Below are 19,429 nucleotides of genomic sequence, written 5' to 3'. Positions count from 1 at the left end.
CAGCATCCCCCATTGCTCAGTATCCCCCCATTGCTCAGCATCCCCCGTTGCTCAGTATCCCCCCCATTGCTCAGTATCCCCCCCATTGCTCTAATCCCCACAGACACCCATTGCTCAGCATCCTTCATTGCTCAGGAGCCCCCCATTGCTCAGGACCCCCCCATTGCTCAGCATCCCCCATTGCTGACACCCCCCCATTGCTGACACCCCCCCCATTGCTCTAATCCCCACAGACCCCCATTGCTCAGGACCCCCCCATTGCTCAGCATCCCCCATTGCTGACACCCCCCCATTGCTCTAACCCCCACAGACCCCCATTGCTCAGGACCCCCCCATTGCTCAGCATCCCCCCCATTGCCCAGCAACCCCCATTGCTCAGGACCACCCCATTGCTCAGCATCCCCCATTGCTCAGGACCCCCAGGACCCCCCCATTGCTCAAACCCCCCCCATCGCAAAGCCCCCCCCATTGCTCCCCCCCCCCCCATCATTTCCCCCCCTTCCCCGAAGACGCCGTTGCCAGGCGACGCCCGACGCTCCCGGCATGCCCCGCGCGGCTGTTGCCATGGCAACGGGACGCGGCGAAGATGGCGGCGGCGGGGGTCCCGCAGCGCTGTACGCGTGGTTGGACTCGGTGCCGCTGTCCCGGCCCCGCAGGAACCTGGCCCGGGACTTCAGCGACGGCGGTGGGGGGGGAACGGGACCGGACGGGACCGGGCGGGGGAGCGGGGCACGGGGCACGGGGGGCCGGGTACGGGAGGGCCGCAGCCCCGCAGGCCCCGCAGGCCCCGGAGGCCCCGCAGGCCCCGGAGGCCCCGTAGGCCCCGTAGGCCCCGCAGGCCCCGTAGGCCCCGGAGGCCCCGCAGTGCTGAGCCCCGCCCGTGGCCCCGCAGTGCTGGCGGCAGAGCTGGTCCGGTTCTTCCTGCCCGGCCTGGTGCAGCTGCACAGCTACGTCCCCGCCTGCGCCACCCCGCAGAAGCTCGCCAACTGGGCACACCTCAACCGGTAACCGCAGGCCCGCACTGCCCCTGCCCCACAGGGACCCTGCCCCACAGCATCCCCCTGCCCCACAGGGACCCTGCCCCACAGTGGCCCTGCCCCATTGCACCTCTCCTGCCCCACAGTGACCCTGACCCACTGCACCTCCCCTGCCCCACAGCATCCCTCTGCCCCTCAGGGACCCTGCCCCACAGTGACCCTGCCCCGTTGCACCTCCCCTACCCCACTGGGACCATGCCCCACTGGGACCGTGCCCCACAGGGACTCTGCCCCACAGGGACCCTGCCCCACAGGGACCCTGCCCCACAGGGACTCTGCCCCATTGCACCTCCCCTGCCCCACAGGGACCCTGCCCCACAGCATCCCCCTGCCCCACAGGGACCCTGCCCCACACGGACCCTGCCCCACAGGGACCCTGCCCCATTGCACCTCCCCTGCCCCACAGGGACCCTGCCCCACTGCCCCACAGCATCCCTCTGCCCCTCAGGGACCCTGCCCCACAGGGACCCTGCCCCACAGCATCCCCCTGCCTCCCAGTGACCCCTGCCCCCCAGTGACCCCTGCTCCCCAGTGACCCCTGCCCCATTTCACATCCCCCCTGCCCCACAGCAACCTCAACCCCACAGCACCTCCCCTGCCCCACATTATCCCCCTGCCCCACAGTGTCCCTCTGTCCCCCACTGTGTCCCTGCCCCACAGCACCCTCAGTGCCCCACAGCACCCCCTGCCCCACAGCGCCCCCTGGTCCACAGCATCCCCTTACCCTCCCGTGTCCCTGTGTGCCTGAATGGAGCATCCACAACCTCCCTGGGCACCCATTCCAGTGCCTCACCACCCTCCCAGTAAAGAACCTCCTTATCTCCAATCTAAACATCCCCTGTTCCAGTCTGAACCCATCACCCCTTGCCCCCAATGAACCCTCCCTCCCCACCATCCCTACACCCCCTTCAGTGCTCTATGGGGCAGAGGCTGCCCCCTTCTCCTCCCGTTGTCCCCCTTGCAGGAAGGTGCTGAGCAAGCTCAACTGCTGCCTGCCTCCCGCAGCCCTGCTGCAGCTGGCGCAGGCCCGGCCGGGTGCAGCGGAGCGGCTCCTGCTGCTGCTGCGGAGCCGCATCCAGGAGAGGCTGCAGCAGGGCCGGGTGGGTGCGGGCTGCAATGGGACCTCAATGGGCCCCTTCCATAGAGCGGCTTCCATAGGGCCCCTGTGTCCAACGTGGCCTTTAATGGGGTAGCCCCATCCCCATGCCCCACTGCCCTCATAGGGAAGAGCATCCCCTCCTCACCCCATCCCTGCATCCCTTGTCCCCAGCCCCTCTCCACCTTCCCTCTGCTATAAAACCCCACATTGGCCATGGTCTGGTTTAGTCCTTAGCAAAGCTTTTGGCACATTCAAGCAGTTCAATTCCCCCTTAAAGCCTTTGATTAGGAAGGGTTATTCCTTCTTCCCTTTCATCATCGTATCCACAGGAGCATCCATCCCAATCTGATTGTCCCCATACATCCCACCCATGATTCCCCATGCCACCCCAATGATGACAAGGTTGCTCATTCCTATCTCCCTCACACCTCCAGGCCCTCGAGATGCTCTGAGCTCCCTATGGGATTCAGGCAGCCACAGCCCCTCCAACCCACCTGCACCCCCCCATCCCAGCCTCCCTGTCCCCCATATGCTCCCTTCCCATTGTCCACCCCACATCCATCCATGGGGTGACCCCTATCTCGTATCCAGGCCTTATGGATCTTTCCCTGCTCTCTCTATACAGGATCCGGGTGTCCCGGCAGCAGTGGGGGAGCGCAGCTACATGGAGACGGGTACAGCATCCCTGTATCCCATTGGGGCACACACCCCAATAGCGACCCTAGGAGGGGGTCAGCTCCTGCTCTAACTCCTCTGTGATCCAGGGCACCCCAAGGCAGGAGGAGGCAGCAGCCAGGAGTCTCCCAATGCTGCTGGGTAAGGGCAGGGATGCTCCATAGGGATGCTCCATAGGGATGCTCCATAGGGATGCTGGAGCGGTGCTGGGATGCCAGCAGCACCCATGGCCTATGCAGGTCCATGAGTGATGCTCGGGTGGGGGGGTCAATGGTTATCCCAGTGTTCCCATTCCCAATCCAGGGCTGTGAACCAGCACACAGAACAGGAGAAGGCGCTGCTCCTGGCACAGGAAACCATCCAGGTGAGTGCCCCATTCCTTATCCCAGCTCCCCTTTACCTCCCACCCATCCCATGCCACATTCCTTGGCTGCATCCCGCTCTGGAGGCACCCTTGGATGTGGGATGCATCAATCCATGATTCCCAAAGGATGCTCATCCTTTGTGCCCGGTGATGAGGGTGACACAGAACGGGTTCTGTGCCTAAAAGCGAGGTTTTTCCCATTGGAAAACATAGTTTAAGGTGTAAAATTCCCGGTGCTGGGAATGCTGGGCTTGGGGTTTAAGGTCCTTTGCAATAGGGACCCCAAATGCAACCCCACAAGATCCCTTCCTGCCTCAGCCTCCCCCTATGAATGGATGCTCTGGGATGAGGCTGCTCCCAGGCCCCCATCCCGGAGCTGCAGGCCCCGATCCCATTGGGAATGCCGCAGATCCTGCAGCTGAAGGTGCGCAGGTTGGAGGAGCTGCTGCGCCTCAAGGACGTGCGCATCGACGACCTGAGCCGCCTGCTGCGGGAGGCCCAGCGCCGCTGAGCCCCCTGCTTCCCAGTGCTTCCCAGTGCTCCCAGTGACACCATTCCAGTGGGAATGCGGTGACCAACTCAGCGCACGGCTCTGATTCATCCCATCCTTCTCACACCACTGATAATGGGAATTAAATATCCCTGTTGTTGTTTGGAGGCTGTGATAGGGTCCCGGGGGGGCATTTCCCAGTGGATCCGGTTGGGATCTGTGGGGTTTGGATGTCACTTGGCCCGATGCTGGGATTTAATCCCATTCCCGAAGCTGTTTGGTTCTGTTATCCTTAGGGAAATCCATGCCTGGGTTGTTCAGCCTAGGATAGGATGGGATGGGAACGTTGCTGGGAATGGGATTCCATTCCATTCCATTCCATTCCTCCCTGGTGACATTCCCAACCCTGGGGACATGGGCACATCCCATGGCATTCCCTGCTGTGCCCAGGGCACCTTTAGGGTCAATCCCACTTGGGTTTTCCCATATGAGGATGTGATGTATCCCATTCCAGGCTGAGCCATGTTCAAGGACACGCGTCATCACGTGTTATCACATGTTATCACGTGTTATCACATGTTATCCCGTGTTGTCCCGTGTTGTCCCCATCACTTTAAGCTCTCTGGCAGCTGTCGGCTCCGAAGGGAACGTTGTCCCCATGGGAACACGCTCCGGCTGCTTTTCCCAGCCTCGATTCCCCCGCAGCTGCCGGATCCCCGCATCCCTTGGGATCCGCGGCCCTTTCCCGTGCTCCGGTTCATGGGGAGACGTGATGGGAGCTGCAGGAGGTGGGAGGGGATTGGGATAGGAGGGGTTTGGATGGGATAGGACGGGTTTGAATGGGATAGGATGGGTTTGAGTGGGATGGGGTGGGATATGGGATGGGGTGGAATGAGCTGGGATGGGATGGGATGAGATGAGGTGGGATGGGGAGGGAATGAGGTGGGATGCAACAGGATGGGATGGGGTGAGATATTGGGTGGGATAAGATGGGGTGGGATGGGATGAGATTGGGATGGGATGAGATATGATGGGATGAGATGGGATGGGTTGGGATGGGATGAGATTGGGATGGGTTGGGATGGGATGAGATGGGATGGGATGAGATGGGATGGGGTGGGTTGGGAGGGGATGAGATGGGATGGGATGAGATAGGATGGGATGAGATGGGATGGGATGAGATGGGTTGGGATGGGATGAGATTGGGATGGGTTGGGATGGGATGGGATGGGATGGGATGGGATGAGATGGGATGGGATGAGATGGGATGGGATGAGATTTGATGGGATGAGATAGGATGGGATGGGATGCAATATGGGATGGGATACGGGATACAGGATATGCAGTGGGATGGGCTGGGCCATCCCTGCCCAGCTGCCCTGCCTGGGCCCCAGCTCGGTTCCCAGCACCCTCCAGTATCCCCCATGGGGCCAGGATGAGCCGAGGGCAGACAGGGGCAGGAGGGACCCGGCTCCTGCCGCTTCCACCTTCCCTTAAGGGCCCGAGGGCTTCGGCTCCAGCACCGGGGCTGCCCCCCTGCTGCCCCACACGGCCCCGAGCCCTCAGTGCCGCCTTTTGCCTGTTTTAACTTGAATTAACCCCAAACCGGGGGGTTCATCCTGGGAGGTTCCCACCCGTTCCCACCCCTTCGATGGCTCCGGCCTGTCGCGACACATCGTCTGGCCTGTCGCGACATGTCGTCGCGCTGCCGCGATCGGGGCCTGGACGGTAACAATGATCACGTGTTGCCATGGCAACCGCATCACTCGATAAAGGGGGTACCCCCAACTCACCCCTACCCTCGCTGCTCGCTACCCATTGGCTAAACCAGCCCTTGGCCACGCCCCTTAGCGACAGTTCCGCCCCTTGGCGACGACCCGGTGGGCGTGGTTTGGCGGGCTCCCCCGCCAAAGGTGTGAACGAATGGGAAAGCGCGGAGAGTGTGTCGGGGCCAATGGGAAGGGAGGGGGCGGGTCCCGGTAGTGGGAAGCGGGGAGCCGGGAGCGCGGCGGCGGCGGCGACCGGGACGCACCGGGCGGGGTGAGCCATGGAGGGGGGGAACGGGAACGGGAACGGGAACGGGAACGGGAACGGGAACGACCCCCGGGGCGGTGACACCGAGAAAGGGGGGTCCCGGTGCCGCGGTCCCGATGGGGCTCGCCCGGACGGGTCGTTACCCCATGGCCGTGAATGGGACCACCGGGGGGGGGCCCGGGATGCGGCACTGACCCCCGCAAGGGCAACGGGAGCCCGCGGGTGCGTTCGGGTGTTCCCGTTGGATCTCGGGTGTTCCCGGCGGGGTTTGAGCCTCAGCTTTGGGGTGCCTGGCCCCGAGGAGGCGGGGGGTGAGTCCCGGTGTCCGCCGGTCTCGAGGGGTGCCGGTGGGGACCCCCGTTATCGGCGTGGGGGGGGGGCACAGTCATTGGCCAGGCCGGAGAGAGCAGTGATTCCCATGGGAAACCCCAAGGAAAGGGATGGGACCGGGGGGGGTCCGTGATGGGGTCTGCGCTGTTCCCACTCGGTTCGGCTCCCGGAGCCTCCGTGCGGAGCGGGAATGGGGAAACTGAGGCACGGGGTGGGTTTGGGTGCGAATCCCCCTTTTCCAGGCTCTCCGGTCCCGGTCCCACCTCGGGCTCCTCCTGCTGCTCCTTGCCCATCCCTGCCCCTTCCCTCCCCAGCTCCCGCGATCCCAAAGGATGGCCCCGTCCTGCCCCTGCCTTTGAAGTGCGGAGCGAGCCCCATCGCTGCGGGGCCTCATGGCCACGGCCCGCAAGGGTGAGTCCCGCATCCCTGCCCCTTGTCTCCATATCCCTTCCCTGCCCTGGTCCGTGTCTGATGCTCTTCTTCCTGCTCCGTATCAGAGGCTACTGAATCCCAAGGGAATGCTGCCACCCTCTTCCCACCACACGCGAGCATCCCCCGAGGTGCTTATGGCAGGGGGGGTCCGTTGGGTACCACGAGCATCCCCCAAGGTGCTTATGGCAGGGGGGGTCTGTTGGGTACCACGAGCATCCCCCGAGGTGCTTATAGCAGGGGGGTCCGTTGGGTACCACGAGCATCCCCCAAGGTGCTTATGGCAGGGGGGGGTCCGTTGGGTACCACGAGCATCCCCCGAGGCGCTTATGGCGGGGGGGTCCCTTGGGTACCACGAGCATCCCCCAAGGTGCTTATGGCAGGGGGGGTCAGTTGGGTACCACGAGCATCCCCCAAGGTGCTTATGGCAGGGGGGTCCGTTGGACCACACATCCCCCGAGGCGTTATGGCGGGGGGGTCCTTGGGACCACGGCATCCCCCAGGTGCTATAACAGGGGGTCGTTGGCCAGCATCCCCAGTGCTATCAGGGGGGTCGTTGTACCACACTGGGGGGGTCGTGGAAGACATCCCCGAGGCGCTTATAACAGGGGGGGTCCATTGGGTACCACGAGCATCCCCTGAGGTGCTTATGGCAGCGGGGGTCCGTTGGGTACCACGAGCATCCCCCGAGGTGCTTATGGCAGGGGGGGTCCGTTGGGTACCACGAGCATCCCCTGAGGTGCTTATAACGGGGGGGGTCCGTTGGGTACCACGAGCATCCCCCAAGGCGCTTATGGCAGGGGGGGTCCGTTGGGTACCACGAGCATCCCCCAAGGTGCTTATGGCAGGGGGGTTCCGTTGGGTACCACGAGCATCCCCCGAGGTGCTTATAGCAGGGGGGGTCCGTTGGGTACCACGAGCATCCCCTGAGGTGCTTATCACGGGGGGGGTCCGTTGGGTACCACGAGCATCCCCCAAGGCGCTTATGGCAGGGGGGTCCATTGGGTACCACGAGCATCCCCCGAGGTGCTTATGGCAGGGGGGGTCCGTTGGGTACCACGAGCATCCCCCGAGGCGCTTATGGCAGGGGGGGTCCTTGGCACCAGCATCCCCCAGGTGCTTATGGCGGGGGGGTCCGTTGAAAACATACCACACACCCCCACACACCACAACACCCCCACACACCACCACACCCCACCACCCACCACACACCCCACACACACCACACACCCCCACACACCACCACAACCACACACACCACACACCCCCACACCCACACCCACACCCGCGTACCACGAGCATCCCCCGAGGCGCTTATAACGGGGGGGTCCGTTGGGTACCACGAGCATCCCCCGAGGTGCTTATAACAGGGGGGGTCCGTTGGGTACCACGAGCATCCCCTGAGGTGCTTATAACAGGGGGGGTCCGTTGGGTACCACGAGCATCCCCCGAGGCGCTTATAACGGGGGGGTCCCTTGGGTACCACGAGCATCCCCCGAGGTGCTTATAACAGGGGGGGTCCGTTGGGTACCACGAGCATCCTTCAGCCGCGGTCCCCCGCACAGCAGCGCTGCCATGGGATGTGATGGGTACCAGGTGCTCCCACTATCTCCCAGCTTAAAGGGCTCTGGATACTGGGAACGGGGAGACAGGACCCCAAAGTGCTCTGATCGAGGTGCCCCATGTGGCAGCCCCAAGACAAAGAGCGAAGAGGCTCTTTGTGATGCACAGTTCCAGCTCCTTTGTGTGCTCCGGCATCCCTGGCTGCATCCCATGGGATTCCCTCCTCATCCATCCTTCCCAGCGGGATGAGGGCCGGGCGAGTGCCCCATTGGTGGCGATGGGAAAGGCCATCAGGTTGCCTTGCACTGGGAATCTTGCTCCCAGTAGCATTGGGAAAGAGTCCCTGAGTGCTTCCCAGTTCTTCCCTGGGAACACTGGGACCTGAGGACTCTCATTCCCTGGTGGAACCCACTTCCAAGGCTTGTGATTCCTATTGGCACGTGTGATACAGGGGTCAGACCCCCCCAAAGCCATGGCTGCGGTGGTACCCATGGTTTCCAGGCAATCCCAGTTATCCCCTTGTGGTCACTGGGATGCGGGCACTGATCCGGTTCCCTATGGATCCCACTGCTGCCTTCCCAGGCTGGATTCCCTTGGGATACCCCATCCCGGGCACCCCTCCAAGCACTGTGTGACAGAGCCTCATGGTTGGGCTTTTCCCTGCCTTAATTCCTAGCAGGAATTAGGGTTTGGCTGCTCCCTGCCCTATGGGATCCATGGGCTCACCCTGGTCCCTCTGTGTCCCGTTCCCCATGGCCAGTATCCGGGTCTCCCAGTCTATCCCTGGGGATGGCTGCTCCCGGGTCATTAAATCCCAGCCATTCCCAGCACAAAGAGCCTGTTCTTTAGGGAGAAGGCAATCTGCTCCCAGCTGCTTCCAGATGGATGCTGGAGGCCGGATAAGGGGGGGCATTGGGATGTGCTGTGGGGCAGGATTTCCCTTGGGAGCTGATCCCATTGCAGGGGAGCCCATGGGGACCTCGCACAGGGATGATGCGGGTTTGGGTTTTCCCATGGGATTTGGTACCCTGGAGAGCCCTGGGGTGTGCGGGATCCCTTCCCTGGGGATGCTGCCCTTGTCCCGTCCATGTCCCCCTTCCTGTGTATGCGCTCATCCCAGTCCCCTGTGCTGACTGAGCAAATGGTGCTGGGCATGGGGGTTGATGGACCCCATGCTTCTGGGCATCGCTGGTCCAGATCCAGGATGTGGATGTGGAGCTGGGGACATGGGGATGGGGATGGAGCTGGGGATGTGGGGATGGAGGTGGAGCTGGGGACATAGGGATGTGGGGATGGGGACATGGGGATATGGGGATGGGACATGGGGATGTGGGGATGGGGATGGAGGTGAAGCTGTGGATATGGAGCTGGGGATGTGGGGATGGAGGTGGAACTGGGGACATAGGGATGTGGAGCTGGGGATGGAGGTGAAGCTGTGGATATGGAGATGGGGATGTGGGGATGGAGCTGGGGATGTGGGGATGGGGATGTGGGGATGGAGGTGGAACTGGGGACATGGGGGTGTGGAGCTGGGGATGGGGATGTGGGGATGGAGCTGGGGATGGGGATGTGGGGATGGAGGTGGGGATGTGGAGATGGGGATGTGGAGCTGGGGATGGAGCTGGGGATGGAGCTGGGGATGTGGGGATGGAGGTGGAACTGGGGACATAGGGATGTGGAGCTGGGGATGGAGGTGAAGCTGTGGATATGGAGCTGGGGATGTGGGGATGGAGCTGGGGATGTGGGGATGGGGATGTGGGGATGGAGGTGGAACTGGGGACATGGGGATGTGGAGCTGGGGATGGAGGTGAAGCCGTGGATATGGAGATGGGGATGTGGGGATGGAGCTGGGGACATGGGGATGTGGGCCTGGGGAGATGGGGATGTGGGGATGGAGGAGATGGGGATGTGGGGATGGAGGAGATGGGGATGTGGGGATGGAGGTGGAACTGGGGACATGGGGGTGTGGAGCTGGGGATGAAGCTGGAACTGGGGACATGGGGCTGTGGATAGAGCTGGGGATGGAGCTGGGGATGTGGGGATGGAGCTGGGGATGTGGGGATGGAGGTGGAACTGGGGACATGGGGGTGTGGATAGAGATGGGGCTGTGGGGCTGGAGCTGGGGCTGTGGGGATGGGGACATAGGGATGTGGATGTGGGGCTGTGGCTGTGGGGCTGTGGATGTGGGGCTGTGGATGTGGGGCTGTGGATGTGGGGCTGTGGATGTGGGGCTGTGGATGTGGGGCTGGGGCTGTGGGGCTGGAGCTGGGGCTGTGGAGCTGTCACTGCTGCCATGGGCGCTGCTGGGGCTCCGTGCCCTCAGGGGTGACCCCGTCCTCCTCTCCCCCCCCCCCCCACGCAGGCAGCAAGGCCAAGGGGGGCTCCGTGCGCTTCGCCCCCGCGCAGCCCCCCGAGGGCTCCCACGGCCACGTCCGCTTCGAGGAGCAGCTCCACGACTCCGCCGTGACCGTGACGCAGGAGGGGGATGGGAGCTTCCTGGTGAAGGTGGGGGGGGGGCGCTCCCAGCTCCGCCTCCATCCCCTTTCCAGTCTGGGAACGGCCCCGGCCCCGTTGCAGCGCTGGGAACGGCCCCGTTATCCCCCTGGTTTAGGCAGGGAGAGCCGGGAGCATCCCGATCCATCCCTGCAGGCGGCTGTTCAGCGCTCCCAGTGCTCCCAGTTAACTCCCAGTTTGCTGCTTTCCCAGCAATGGGGCAGGTTTGGGGGGGTCCCCATCACTGATGGGGCAAACTGGGGGGGCTCCTGGTCCTGCTGCACTCAGGGGGGGATGCGGCACCATCGCCTGTGCCCTGGTGTGGGGACAGGGCTGAGCTGTGGGTGCTTCCATGCCACGGATGGGGAGCATGGGCCCAGGGCTGGGGGCTCCATCCCTCAGGTCCTCATCCCTCATCTCCTCCATCCCTCATCTCCTCATCCCTCATCTCCTCCATCCCTCATCTCCTCATCTCCTCATCTCCTCATCCCTCATCTCCTCATCCCTCATCTCCTCATCCCTCATCTCCTCATCCCTCATCTCCTCATCCCTCATCTCCTCATCCCTCATCTCCTCCATCCCTCATCTCCTCATCCCTCATCTCCTCCATCCCTCATCTCCTCCATCCCTCATCTCCTCCATCCCTCATCTCCTCCATCCCTCATCTCCTCATCCCTCATCTCCTCATCCCTCATCTCCTCCATCCCTCATCTCCTCATCCCTCATCTCCTCATCCCTCATCTCCTCCATCCCTCATCTCCTCCATCCCTCATCTCCTCCATCCCTCATCTCCATCCCTCATCTCCTCCATCCCTCATCTCCTCCATCCCTCATCTCCTCCATCCCTCATCTCCTCACCCCTCATCTCCTCACCCCTCATCTCCTCCATCCCTCATCTCCTCCATCCCTCATCTCCTCATCCCTCATCTCCTCATCCCTCATCTCCTCCATCCCTCATCTCCTCATCCCTCATCTCCTCATCCCTCATCTCCTCATCCCTCATCTCCTCCATCCCTCATCTCCTCATCCCTCATCTCCTCATCCCTCATCTCCTCCATCCCTCATCTCCTCCATCCCTCATCTCCTCATCCCTCATCTCCTCATCCCTCATCTCCTCATCCCTCATCTCCTCCATCCCTCATCTCCTCATCCCTCATCTCCTCCATCCCTCATCTCCATCCCTCATCTCCTCATCCCTCATCTCCTCCATCCCTCATCTCCTCCATCCCTCATCTCTGCATCCCTCATCTCCTCCATCCCTCATCTCCTCATCCCTCATCTCCTCCATCCCTCATCTCCTCCATCCCTCATCTCCTCATCCCTCATCTCCTCCATCCCTCATCTCCTCATCCCTCATCTCCTCCATCCCTCATCTCCTCATCCCTCATCTCCTCATCCCTCATCTCCTCCATCCCTCATCTCCTCATCCCTCATCTCCTCCATCCCTCATCTCCTCATCCCTCATCTCCTCCATCCCTCATCTCCTCATCCCTCATCTCCTCCATCCCTCATCTCCTCATCCCTCATCTCCTCATCCCTCATCTCCTCATCCCTCATCTCCTCCATCCCTCATCTCCTCCATCCCTCATCTCCTCCATCCCTCATCTCCTCCATCCCTCATCTCCTCATCCCTCATCTCCTCCATCCCTCATCTCCTCCATCCCTCATCTCCTCATCCCTCATCTCCTCATCCCTCATCTCCTCCATCCCTCATCTCCTCATCCCTCATCTCCTCCATCCCTCATCTCCTCATCCCTCATCTCCTCCATCCCTCCTCTCCTCATCCCTCATCTCCTCCATCCCTCATCTCCTCCATCCCTCATCTCCTCATCCCTCATCTCCTCATCCCTCATCTCCTCCATCCCTCATCTCCTCATCCCTCATCTCCTCCATCCCTCATCTCCTCATCCCTCATCTCCTCCATCCCTCATCTCCTCCATCCCTCATCTCCTCCATCCCTCATCTCCTCCATCCCTCATCTCCTCCATCCCTCATCTCCTCCATCCCTCAGCTCCTCCATCCCTCATCTCCTCATCCCTCATCTCCTCCATCCCTCATCTCCTCCATCCCTCATCTCCTCATCCCTCATCTCCTCCATCCCTCATCTCCTCATCCCTCATCTCCTCATCCCTCATCTCCTCCATCCCTCATCTCCTCCATCCCTCATCTCCTCCATCCCTCATCTCCTCATCCCATCTCCTCCATCCCTCATCTCCTCCATCCCTCATCTCCTCCATCCCTCATCTCCTCCATCCCTCATCTCCTCCATCCCTCATCTCCTCCATCCCTCATCTCCTCCATCCCTCATCTCCTCATCCCTCATCTCCTCCATCCCTCATCTCCTCCATCCCTCATCTCCTCATCCCTCATCTCTGCATCCCTCATCTCCTCATCCCTCATCTCCTCATCCCTCATCTCCTCCATCCCTCATCTCCTCCATCCCTCATCTCCTCATCCCTCATCTCCTCATCCCCTCATCTCCTCATCCCTCATCTCCTCATCCCTCATCTCCTCATCCCTCATCTCTCATCCCTCATCTCCTCATCCCTCATCTCCTCATCCCTCATCTCCTCATCCCTCATCTCCTCCATCCCTCATCTCCTCATCCCTCATCTCCTCCATCCCTCATCTCCTCCATCCCTCATCTCCTCATCCCTCATCTCTGCATCCCTCATCTCCTCATCCCTCATCTCGTCATCCCTCATCTCCTCTCCATCCCTCATCTCCTCATCCCTCATCTCCTCATCCCTCATCTCCTCCATCCCTCATCTCCACATCCCTCATCTCCTCCATCCCTCATCTCCTCCATCCCTCATCTCCACATCCCTGAGCTCCTCACCCACTGCAAGCTGGAGCAGAGGGAATGGGGCCGGAGCACCACGGGGCCTTGTGCCAATGGCTGTGATGGGCACCTGGAGCCGCTTCACCACATCCATCCCTGGCAGTGCCCAGGGCCAGGCTGGAGCATCCTGGTCCAGCAGAATCTGTCCCTACCCCTGGAACAGGATCTAATCCCCCTTCAACCCAACCCATTCCATGACTCCATCCCCTGCATCCCACCCTCTGCCTGTGGAGCTCCCCCAGCTCTGAGTCAGCGCCTGCTCTCGGGTGGGTGATGGGATGGATCCCTCCCTCGATCCCGCACGGAATTGCTTAGCAATCACCAGCCTGTGGGTGGGATGCTCTTGTTTTCCCCCTGTGCCGTGTACCGGCACGTGCTGGGAATGGTGGTGGTGATGGTGGTGGGGGGGGGCTGCAGCTCTTCCCTATGGATAGGTTCTGGGATGCACCCCCCCATCGTGTTCCCTATGGGGGATTTGGTGCAGTGGGTACCCCTCATCCTCATCCCAGCCCTGCCATAGGGTGGGTTTGCATCCGGAGCGCTGTGCTCCTTCATCCCAACCATGGCTTTGTATGGAGCTGGATGGGGCTCAGAGGGATGACAGGGGGGGAGCATCCTGCCTTGGGGAGACCAGGAGCAGCGGTGGAGCTCATGGATGATGCGCTGTTATCCCAGTTAGCCATGGAACACCCCCCCCACTGCATCCCATGGATGCGGGAATGGGATCAGGCATCACAGGACCTCTTCCCATGGGAAACCCAGCCCGGCCCCATTGCGTGGCCCCCATTCCAGGTGGGATTCCTGAAGATCCTGCACAAATACGAGATCACCTTCGTGCTGCCATCGCTGTGGGGCACGGGGGGGGAGCTGTGCCCCGTGCCCCTGCCCAGCCTCAACCTGCGCCTCACCGGCATCACCGCCCTGCCTGAAGGTAAAGCCTGGACCAGTCCCTTGGAGAGGGGTTTGGGATGAGGGATGCAGGGACAGGGCAATGGGAATGGCTTGAAGCTACCCAGGGGGTGATGGATGGGATACAGGGAATGGGGGGGGGATTGAATGGAGGAGATGTGGCTGCCCCATCCCTGCAGTGCTCAAGGGCAGGTTGGACACAGGGGGTTGGAGCATGGAAGGGGTTGGAGCTGGATGGATTGAAGCTCCCTTCATCCCAACCCATTCCATGGCTCCATCTCCATGGGTGAGGGACCCCCCCAGAGCACTTCCCAGTCCCAGCCTCATCCTATCCCGGCTGCTTTAACCCCAATCCTCATTGTTCCCATTGCACATCCCAGGATGCTCCCTCCCATCCCTGTGTGCTTCAGGAGCGGCTTTTGTGGCATCCAAGCACAGAAGAGCATGGATACAGGGGCAGGTTTAGCTCCTTTGCCTGCACCAAGGGGCTGCTGCAGGAGCCAGGGCTCACCTCTGGCATCATGGAATGGGTTGGGATGAAGGGACCTTAAAGCTCATCCAGCCCCAAGGACCCCTTCCATTGGAGCAGCTTGCTCCAAGCCCCTATATCCAACCTGTTCCTCTGCATCCTCCTTCCTCCCCATCCTTCCTCATTCCCATCCCATCCCATCCCCTGCATCCCCACGTCTCCCCATTACTCATCACCTGCAGCTGGGAGCCTGGAAGCTCTTTTATCCCCGATAGGCATCAATCACCTGCGCCTTGTTGTGGGGTCGGATCCCTTTGGGATGTGGGAGGGCACCAGCGGATGTGGGTTGGTGACGCAGAGCCCACGGGCTCTGGGGATGGGGATGAGGATGGGGTTTGATCCAGGAGGCCCCAGCCTGGCTCTGGGTTGGGGTCCCCTCATCATCAGCGTTCCCATAGGAGCAGGGATGTGCCATGGAGGCACCCGAGCATCCCCCTGGGCTCTGTGGCTGGGAACACCTCAGCTGGTCCCATGCCAACCGCTCCCATTGATGCATCCCATGGGAGCTGCTTCCCGCATCCCTGGCCCCATCCCAGCCCTTACAGCTCCCTTTGGAGCTTCCCACCTTGGAGCCAGGGATGCTGCAGGGAAAGGAGCCCATTGGGAGCCAGGAGCAGCTCCAGTTTGATGTGGTCCCCCCATGGTGCCTGTCCTCAGTGTCCTGGTGATGGGGACAAAGGGGTTTTGGAGGTGCCATTGGGGGATGCTCAGTGGTACCCTCAGCCTGGCACTGGGAAGAGCAGCATCCCCAACACCCCCCCTGCATCTCTGTGATGCTTCAGCCCATGTCAGCATCCTTGTGCCTGCCTCATGGGTGGGGAAACTGAGGCACGGGGATGGGGATGGGGATGGAGCCGGGCATGGAAAGGGATGCAGGGAAGATGCAGGCAGCTCTGAGGCCCTTGCTTGTGCCCCAGGTTACAGCATCAAGTGCGAGTACACAGCGCACAAGGAGGGGGTCCTGAAGGAGGAGATGGTCCTGGCCAGCGCAGCCGGTGATGGAGCCACCATCAGGGTCGTGGTCCAAGCCCGTGTCATGGGTAAGGGGCTGATGGGGTTGGGTTTGGGGTGGGGATTCCTCCCTGGAGCAGCTGGGAGCAGGGATTGCTCATAGGCTTGGCCAGAGCCCTGCTGCCTTGTGCTGGGCTGGGGAGCCAGGGATGCTCCCTGCATCCCATGAGCCTGCCCCATGCTCCATCCTTCCCAACCCAGTTCAGCCCCCACAGCCACTTCCCACTGGAGGAACTGCTTAAACTGGATGGTTTCACCCCAAAATCCCCATCCCTGGGGGAATTCACCCCCAGAATCCCCATCCCAAGGGCTGAGGCTGTGGAGTCTCCCTGGTGAAGGGGGACAGGGAGCAGGGCTGCAGAGGGTGGCTTGGGGGCATCCCTTGTGCCCCCCCATCCCCACTGGTGTCACCCCCCCATCCATCCACAGCTCTCATTAGGCAGCAGAGTCATTAATGATTATCCTTTCCCCCCCTCTTTGCTGCCTGATGCTTGGTTGATCAGAGCCACGTTTCACAGCTCTGCCCCCCCTGCATTGGGTGACACCGTGGCTGCTTCCACCAGCATCTTCAGTGGGGCTGGGTTTGGGGTCCCCATGCTGGGTAGGGCTGAGGGGTTCACTCATTGTGTCCCCAGCACCTTGTTGCACACCGGGGCTGAGCATCATTGCCATGCAGCTGCAGTGTGCAGCATCCCTGCATCCCTATCCCCTTGGGTACCAGCATCCCCTTGGGTATCAGCATCCCCTTGGGTACCAGCATCCCCTTGGGTATCAGCATCCCCTTGGGTACCAGCATCCCCTTGGGTACCAGCATCCCCTTGGGTACCAGCATCTCTTGGGTACCAGCATCCCCTTGGGTACCAGCATCCCCTTCTGTACCAGCATCTCTTGGGTACCAGCATCCCCTTGGGTATCAGCATCCGCTTGGCTACCAGGATCTCCTTGGGTACCAGCATCCCCATGGGTACCAGCATCCCTGCATCCCCATCCCCTTGGGTACCAGCATTCCCTTGGGTATCAGCATCCCCTTGTGTACCAGCATCCCCTTGGATATCAGCATCCGCTTGGCTAGCAGCATCTCCTTGGGTACCAGCATCCCCATAGGTACTAGCATCCCCTTGGATATTAGCATCCCCTTGTGTACAAGCATCCCCTTGGGTATCAGGATCCCCTTGTGTACCAGCATCTCTTGGCTACCAGCATCCCCTTGGCTACCAGCGTCCCCTTGGGTACCAGTATTCTGGGGTATCAGCATCCCCTTGGATATCAGCATCCCCTTGTGTACAAGCATCCCGTTGGGTACCAGCATCCCCTTGTGTACCAGCATCTCTTGGCTACCAGCATCCCCTTGGGTACCAGCATCCCTTGGGTACCAGCATCCCTTGTATAGTGATGGTGGGAGGGGGAACAACCACCTATGGGCCTCAAACCACCCCCAGAGGGTGAAGCACTCCCCATAGGCCAGCATGGGGGTGCTGTGGCTGTCCCCCAGCTGTGTCCCTGTGCCCTCCCTCCCACAGACCGGCACCATGGCACCCCAATGCTGCTGGATGGGGTGCGCTGCATCGGCGCGGAGCTGGAGTACGACTCGGAGCAGAGCGACTGGCACGGCTTCGACTAGACCCTGCTTCCCTTGCCATAAGGATGGAGCCCATAGGGAATCAGGGACAAATCCCACCCCAAACCCCCCCTGTGTCAATGGGGTCACCGGGAGCTGGGGGTGAAGGGACCCGCTCGCTGCCTCTGCCTCTCTTGCTGCTTTCCCCCCGCTTGCACCCCAGGAAAGGGGCGTTTGGGGGTGCTGGAGCCCCTCAGGGTGAGGCTTTGCCTCTTGGGGTGCGGAGCAGAGCTGGAGCAGGGCAGGGTCCGGCAGTGGAAGGGGTCAGGTCCCCAGGGGTGCCCTGGGATGGAGCCTGTCCGGGTCCTCGTGTTGCAGCCATCGCCTTGGTCTTAGTCCTGTTCCCCTTTCCCTTCCAGTTCCCTTTCCCCTCCAGTTCCCCTTTCCCCTCCAGTTCCCTTTCCCCTCCAGTCCCCTTTCCCCTCCAGTTCCCCTTTCCCCTCCAGTTCCGTTTCCCCTCCAGTTCCCTTTCACCTCCAGTTCCCTTTCCCCTCCAGTTCCCTTTCCCCTCCAGTTCCCCTTTCCCCTCCATTCCTTTCCCCTCCAGTTCCCTTTCCCCTCCAGTTCCCTTTCCCCTCCAGTTCCCTCACCTCCAGTTCCCTTTCACCTCCAGTTCCCTTCCCTCCAGTTTCCCCTCCAGTTCCCTTTCCCTCCATTCCCTCAGTTCCCCTTCCCTCCAGTTCCCTTTCCCTTCCAGTTCCCCTTTCCCCTCCAGTTCCCTTTCCCCTCCAGTTCCCTTTCCCCTCCAGTTCCCTTTCCCCTCCAGTTCCCCTTTCCCCTCCAGTTCCCTTTCCCCTCCAGTTCCCCTTTCCCCTCCAGTTCCCCCTTTCCCCTCCAGTTCCCCTTTCCCCTCCAGTTCCCTTTCCCCTCCAGTTCCCCTTTCCCCTCCAGTTCCCTTTCCCCTCCAGTTCCCTTTCCCCTCCAGTTCCCCTTTCCCCTCCAGTTCCCCTTTCCCCTCCAGTTCCCTTTCCCCTCCAGTTCCCCTTTCCCCTCCAGTTCCCCTTTCCCCTCCAGTTCCCTTTCCCCTCCAGTTCCCTTTCCCCTCCAGTTCCCCTTTCCCCTCCAGTTCCCTTTCCCCTCCAGTTCCCTTTCCCCTCCAGTTCCCTTTCCCCTCCAGTTCCCCTTTCCCCTCCAGTTCCCTTTCCCTTCCATTTCCCTTTCCCCTCCAGTTCCCTTTCCCCTCCAGTTCCCCTTTCCCCTCCAGTTCCCCTTTCCCCTCCAGTTCCCTTCCCCTCCAGTTCCCCTTTCCCCTCCAGTTCCCTTTCCCCTCCAGTTCCCCTTTCCCCTCCAGTTCCCTTTCCCCTCCCGTTCCCTTTCCCCTCCAGTTCCCCTTTCCCCTTCAGTTCCCTTTCACCTCCAGTTCCCTTTCCCCTTCAGTTCCCTTTCACCTCCAGTTCCCCTTTCCCCTCCAGTTCCCTTTCCCCTCCAGTTCCCTTTCCCCTCCAGTTCCCCTTTCCCCGCCAGTTCCCTTTCCCCTCCAGTTCCCCTTTCCCCTCCAGTTCCCTTTCCCCCTCCAGTTCCCCTTTCCCCTCCAGTTCCCTTTCCCCTCCAGTTCCCCTTTCCCCTCTAGTTCCCCTTTCCCCTCCAGTTCCCCTTCCCCTCCAGTTCCCTTTCCCCTCCAGTTCCCTTTCCCCTCCAGTTCCCTTTCCCCCTCCATTCCCTTTCCCCCCTCCAGTTCCCTTTTCCCCCTCCAGTTTCCTTTCCCCTCCAGTTCCCCTTTCCCCTCCAGTTCCCTTTCCCCTCCAGTTCCCCTTTCCCCTCCACTTTCCCCTCCAGTTCCCTTTCCCCTCCAGTTCCCCTTTCCCCTCCAGTTCCCTTTCCCCTCCACTTTCCCTTTCCCCCTCCAGTTTCCCTTTTCCCTTCCATTTCCAGTTCCCTTTCCCCCATTTCCATGTTTCCCCCCAGTAAGCCCCATGGTACCCGGACCAGGAGCAGTGGCTCAGTTCTGACAGCAACAGGAGGCTTCATGTGCCTATATATATAGATATAAATATATAGAGATATAT

General features: G+C 61.3%; 2 protein-coding genes across 2 annotated transcripts; both read left to right on the top strand.

Annotated features, from left to right (window-relative positions):
* Positions 1 to 543: 543 nt before the first annotated feature.
* On the top strand, positions 544 to 3,699 carry SPEF1 (sperm flagellar 1). Its single transcript, XM_061366948.1, has 7 exons — positions 544 to 685; positions 893 to 1,004; positions 2,002 to 2,137; positions 2,762 to 2,810; positions 2,901 to 2,952; positions 3,115 to 3,175; positions 3,585 to 3,699. Exons 1-7 carry the CDS (start codon positions 544 to 546, stop codon positions 3,684 to 3,686), a joined length of 654 nt encoding a protein of 217 aa, XP_061222932.1. The 3' UTR covers positions 3,687 to 3,699.
* A 2,636-nt stretch (positions 3,700 to 6,335) lies between these two features.
* ADISSP (adipose secreted signaling protein) lies at positions 6,336 to 17,521 on the top strand. The gene is made up of 5 exons (XM_061366950.1): positions 6,336 to 6,440; positions 10,384 to 10,526; positions 14,149 to 14,287; positions 15,712 to 15,834; positions 17,326 to 17,521. The coding sequence occupies exons 1-5, from the start codon at positions 6,422 to 6,424 to the stop codon at positions 17,424 to 17,426; spliced, it is 525 nt and encodes a 174-aa protein (XP_061222934.1). The 5' UTR covers positions 6,336 to 6,421; the 3' UTR covers positions 17,427 to 17,521.
* The last annotated feature ends 1,908 nt before the right edge of the window (positions 17,522 to 19,429 follow it).

This window comes from Neopsephotus bourkii, unplaced genomic scaffold (genome assembly GCF_033783945.1).
Source record: "Neopsephotus bourkii isolate Nb327-2 ecotype Australia unplaced genomic scaffold, CSIRO-AGI_Nbou_v1 NB_1364, whole genome shotgun sequence".
Classification (NCBI taxonomy): domain Eukaryota; kingdom Metazoa; phylum Chordata; class Aves; order Psittaciformes; family Psittacidae; genus Neopsephotus; species Neopsephotus bourkii.
The sequence above is the reverse complement of the archived record's forward strand: the minus strand, read 5'-3'. Positions and strand labels throughout refer to the sequence as shown.